The sequence below is a fragment of the Austrofundulus limnaeus genome, unplaced genomic scaffold (genome assembly GCF_001266775.1).
Source record: "Austrofundulus limnaeus strain Quisiro unplaced genomic scaffold, Austrofundulus_limnaeus-1.0 Scaffold174, whole genome shotgun sequence".
Lineage (NCBI taxonomy): Eukaryota > Metazoa > Chordata > Actinopteri > Cyprinodontiformes > Rivulidae > Austrofundulus > Austrofundulus limnaeus.
Window position 1 is genome coordinate 831,503 of NW_013952576.1, and position 5,564 is coordinate 837,066.

The following is a 5,564-nucleotide window of genomic DNA, read 5'->3' on the forward strand; positions in this document are numbered from 1 at the left end:
CCGCTGGCCTGTAAATGAGTGAAAACTGCAGAGTTCTGGCCATTAGATGTAGCTCGTCTGTGTTGGGACATTCTGCCTCGAATTTTCCCTGAAACTCTCAGACTGAAGAAGTCTCTTGGAGGAGAGACGAAACGTTTCATTAGAGAAGAACCCGTCCAGAAGACCTATACAGTTTTTTTCTTTTTTACACTACAAAGAGTTATTTTTCTATCTTGACATAAAATCAGACTAAAACCTTCATTTTAGATCAGTTCCCTGAAGATTAACTGTGTTTTTTTTTACTTCTAATGATGATGTCACTGCTTTCGGAGGCACACAGAAAGAAGTTGGTCAGTAAAACAATGGAAAATGCCAGATTAAAGTTTATAAATGCAGAAGGGGATAAAAAGTTTAATGTTTGTTTTGGTTTGATGAAACTAAAACTGATCCTCTGTGACCATTTGGAGTAGGTCTGTGAAATTAATCGAGTTAACTCATTAATTTTAGTGCTGGGCATAGATTACAAATTTTAATCATGATTAAAATTTACAATCACTTTACTTTGGCTGAATATGTAGGTTTATATTGTAATGCACTCAGTGCCAGGTCATGAGAAGTGTTTCTCAAACAGTTTGCCTGGATAAATAAAGGTTAAATAGATAAAAATAAAAGTCCATGTGTAACACAATGTGTACAGTTTTATTTACGTTTTCTTATGGCTTATTTATTTATGTTTTGCTGACAACTGTGACCTTAGTGTCTATCTTTAATTCCTCACGTCATTTGGAATGAAAATCATTGAATTCTTGATTTAATCTCATTATTCTGCATAAAATTTAACTGACTCAAATATGTTTGGAGCATTTTTTAGGTCTTGATTTTTGTTGTTTTTGTGCAATCGAGATGATATTTTCATGATTTGTTATTGTATGTATTTCTTAAGCACCATTTTTTCAAAATAAAGACACTAATTAATAACTCAAGTGATTTATTTTACCAATATGCAATAACGTCCTGATGCATCTCAGTAATCCAGGTAAAAATTCAAAAAGAAAAACAATTGTATAGGTCTTCTGGACGGGTTCGTCTCTAATGAAAAGTTTCGTCTCTCCTCCAAGAGACTTCTTCAGTCTGAGAGTTTCAGAATGTCCCAACACAGACGAGCTACATCTAATGGCCAGAACTCTGCAGTTTTCACTCATTTACAGGCCAGCGGTCACTCTTTCAGAGATGAGGATGTTCTCATTCTTGATAGAGAGGAACGTTGGTTTGAGAGAGGAGTAAAAGAAGCCATTTTTGTGAAGAAAGACCGTCCATCATTGAACAGAGGTGGAGGACTCCGTTTTCAGTTGTCCCCCTCCTACAGCGCTGCCATTGGCAGTATCACTCCACCCCCTGTTAACAATAGGTGTTAATTAGGTGTCAACGACAGTGTTGCTTAAAAGCCTGAATTTTGCCTGAAACTCTCAGACTGAAGAAGTCTCTTGGAGSAGAGACGAAACGTTTCATTAGAGAAGAACCCGTCCAGAAGACCTATACAGTTTTTTTTCTTTTTGATAAGCAATAACGTTAAGTTTAAGATTAATCGTGATTAATTGTAATTAATTCACAGCCACCTTGGAATTAATAGATAAACATTTTAATCATTTGACAGCCCTAACTTGGAGGAAAACTAAAGTACGGCGGTGGCTGCATCATAATGTGGGGTATGTTTTGCTCCTGTAGACTCACAGTCAGACAACCGTGAAGATCTAATGACTCCTCCTGACACTGKTTCATCACAAACTCAACACCCAGAAAGATATCCCCAAGGTTCAGCTCATCTCTTTGGACAGAGCAAGGCAGCTTCCCTGGTCTCAGATCCTGGAAACACACACAAAAAATGTTAAAAAAATAAAATAAAACGGATCACGATTCGATTTATTTCCATTTCTGTGTTTACCTCATGGAACGGGAACGCGAGGACATCCGTGGGAACGTTTTTCCTCCTGTATATGCCATTAATCTGCTGAATCTTGCGGTTGTCGACGCAGATGATGCCCAAATCAAACTTCTGGATGCCCAGGATGTGCCTGAGGGTGTCCACGTCTTTGCGCAGCCGGGAGCGACGGATCGATACCACCTTCTGCAGGTTCCGGATCATTAATCCCATTTCAAACTGAACCGCAAAGCAAGAACACAACATGACATTTCAACACATGGGTAAATATGAAGTCGACCTCCTACGACCTGATGAAACTGACTCCGTCGGTGGGATTTAAAGGTGACACACGACTCTGAAGCTACTTTAGCAGCTTCCGTTTACATATTTTTTAAACTATATTTATTAGCCTCTACATACAATTGTCCTGGCCTGTTTAAGCACCGTATGTTTCAATCAAAAGGTGGCACACATACCGATAAAGACATTTAATGCTTTAACATTCATACATTGAAAAACTGTTTCATAGATTACAAAGTGTGATCATAACAACCTGTATTTATTTACGATTAGTCCAGATTTGACAAGTGTGAGTTCTTTTAATTTTGAACTACAGCTATTTTTCTGTGGTTCTGATCCAAAAATAAAGAGTGAACTAAAACCTTTTTATTCTAAAGGCGGAAACTCACTTCCGCGCCGCCTTAACACATCAACACACAGCTAATCTTTGTTATGTATGTGTTGTAAAGTTGTTAAAATAAATTAAATAAAAAAAAAAACGTATTGATTATATCAGAAAAAATGTGGCGCTTGCCTTTTTAAAATCTCCTCGATGTACTGTTGACGGAAAAGAGTTTCTTCGGGACGGGGGACTGAGAAATTTGTCGGACCGGAACCGGAAATGCAAATATTGAAACGAAGCGAGTAAGCTGCAAGTGTTATTTATATATTTTTAATAATCGAAGTGCAGTGGAGTTTTCTTATCGGTTTGTTTTTGTTTAATATTTGAGGAAATGTTTTTATTTTTGTGATTATTCAGAAGAAGAAGAAGAAAAAAAAAGATTTTCGGACACGTCGTATGAGCTGTTTGTTGTTAGCCGATGCTAAGCATTAGCATAGCGCCATGAATCCACCTAACCCGTTCGGAAGTCCACACGGCGGAGCTTTTCAAACCCCGAACAGTTCCAAACCTGGCCTGTTCCAGACTTTCGGACAGCAGAGTACCGGCTCTCCGGGACAAGGTTTGGGCTTTTTTCAACCGCCAACCTTTGGACAATCGTCTGTCATGAGTCAGCCATCAGCTCAGGCCCTGTTCGGACAGCCGGCTCTGGGAGTGACTGGGTCAGGCTTTGGGAGCAGCAATCCACCGACTTTTGGACAGAACCAGAATCCGGTTTTTGGAAATACCAGTGGACAGAACCAGACCTCCACATTTGGCCAGACCAGTGGACAGAACCAGACCTCCACATTTGGACAGAACCAGAATGCGGTTTTTGGAAATACCAGTGGACAGACCCAGACTTCAGCTTTTGGACAAACTAGTGGACAGAACCAGACTTCAGTCTTTGGACAGCCCAGTGGACAGAACCAGACCTCCACATTTGGACAGACCAGTGGACAGAACCAGACTTCAGTCTTTGGACAGCCCAGTGGACAGAACCAGACCTCAGTCTTTGGACAGCCCAGTGGACAGAACCAGACCTCCACATTTGGACAGTCCAGTGGACAGAACCAGACCTCCACATTTGGACAGACCAGTGGACAGAACCAGACTTCAGTCTTTGGACAGACCAGTGGACAGAACCAGACCTCCACATTTGGACAGACCAGTGGACAGAACCAGACCTCCACATTTGGCCAGACCAGTGGACAGAACCAGACCTCCACATTTGGACAGTCCAGTGGACAGAACCAGACCTCCACATTTGGACAGTCCAGTGGACAGAACCAGACCTCAGTCTTTGGCCAGACCAGTGGACAGAACCAGACCTCAGTCTTTGGGCAGCCCAGTGGACAGAACCAGACCTCCACATTTGGACAGCCCAGTGGACAGAACCAGACCTCCACATTTGGACAGTCCAGTGGACAGAACCAGACCTCAGTCTTTGGACAGCCCAGTGGACAGAACAAGACCTCCACATTTGGACAGTCCAGTGGACAGAACCAGACCTCCACATTTGGACAGACCAGTGGACAGAACCAGACTTCTGTTTTTGGACAGACCAGTGGACAGAACCAGACCTCCACATTTGGACAGAACAGTGGACAGAACCAGACTTCTGTTTTTGGACAAACTAGTGGACAGGCTCAGACTCAGGTTTTTGGACAGAGCAGCGGACAGAACCAGACCCAAACCTCTGGACAGGCACCTGTATTTGGACAGCCCTCTGCGTTCAGGCAGGCGCCAGGCTTTGGGAAACAACCCCCCCAGTTTGGGATCTCCCAGATGGCCTCCAGTTCCACCAGTAGTTTTGGACCGCCCATGTTTGGACAACCCTCCACCAGCAGTATATTTAGTGGCACTCAGAATGTGACGACCCAAAGCAGAACAACCTCTGAGTTCTGTTTCAAGCCGTCCAACGAGGCTCTTTTCAAACCCATCTTCAGCGCCAGTCCAGAACCGGCCACCCCTCAGATCAAAACCATGTCCAGCTCTTTTGGAGGCGCCGGTTCCCAAACCAGCTCCAGCACCAGCGGCTTCTCTCTCTTGGCTGGAGCCAAGTCCGGACCGCTCGGCTTCAGCTTCATGCAGCCGTCTGCAGCCGGTTCTGCTCAAAGTATCCAACCAACAACCGGCAGCAGCGCACCAAGCAGCACTCTCCAGTTCACGTTTTCCCAACCAGCTGTCCCGTCCAGCTCGAACACATCAGCATCCACCACCGAGCCCACCACCCCGTCATCCTTCAGCTTCACAACCAAGAGCCTGCAGGCTCAGCCGACACTTCCCTCAGGGGAAGCAGGCTTTGGTCAGACTCCAGTTTTTGGTGACAACAAAGCCAAAGAGGAAACTGGGACAGACGATAAAGGAAAGATCCAAGAGGACACCAACGTATTCGCACGTCTCGGCAAACCCGCCAAGCGCAAAGAAGACCCAGCGACCTCCAGCTCGGGCTTTGACCACCCGCCAGCCGAGGACGAGGCTTCGCCCGAAGCGGACTCGCCGAGGCATCCCTCCAAGAGGCCGCTGATCAGGTCCCGTGGTCTTCCAGGGAACCTCTTCACCCGGGCGCTCAGCGGTATTTGCAGGGAGCGGGCCAGCACAGTGAGGCGAGAGGCCGTGACTCAGAAACTGGCGTCCAAGCAGGAGGAGGCGGCGACAGTTCAGGTGGAAGAGCCGTCTGCCGCTCCACCTGCTGCACAAACGCTGAGCCGGGTCGTTCTGGAAAAATCTGAAGGTTCAGGTGAGACTTGGACCTGCTTTCATATTCAACTAAAACACCGTGAATTATTCAAGATAAGTTCATTTATTTATGGATTAGGGCTGCAACTAACGATTATTTTAATAATTGATTAATCTGTTGATTATTTTTTCGATTAATCGACCAAATCATTAAAACGCTTAATTAAATGAATATGAGTAGATATTAGGGCTGTGTATTTGCAAGAATTTGGCGATATGATACATATCATAACAGAGGGGTCACGATACGATATATCCCGATAT

At 44.5% G+C, this 5,564-nt stretch overlaps 2 protein-coding genes across 2 annotated transcripts in view; one reads left to right on the forward strand and one right to left on the reverse strand.

Annotated features, from left to right (window-relative positions):
• The window catches only part of ybey (ybeY metalloendoribonuclease), a gene marked incomplete in the record, with an annotated part of 4,796 nt that extends 2,018 nt beyond the window's left edge, over window positions 1–2,778 (reverse strand). The window contains 3 exon segments of the mRNA XM_014017686.1: window positions 1,711–1,842; window positions 1,922–2,137; window positions 2,715–2,778. Coding sequence (XP_013873140.1) covers window positions 1,711–1,842; window positions 1,922–2,131 — 342 coding nt within the window.
• A 23-nt stretch (window positions 2,779–2,801) lies between these two features.
• Window positions 2,802–5,564, forward strand: part of mcm3ap (minichromosome maintenance complex component 3 associated protein) — a gene marked incomplete in the record, with an annotated part of 30,237 nt that continues 27,474 nt past the window's right edge. Inside the window, 1 exon segment of the mRNA XM_014017680.1 lies at window positions 2,802–5,301. Within this exon segment, the coding sequence (XP_013873134.1) occupies window positions 3,024–5,301 (2,278 nt within the window).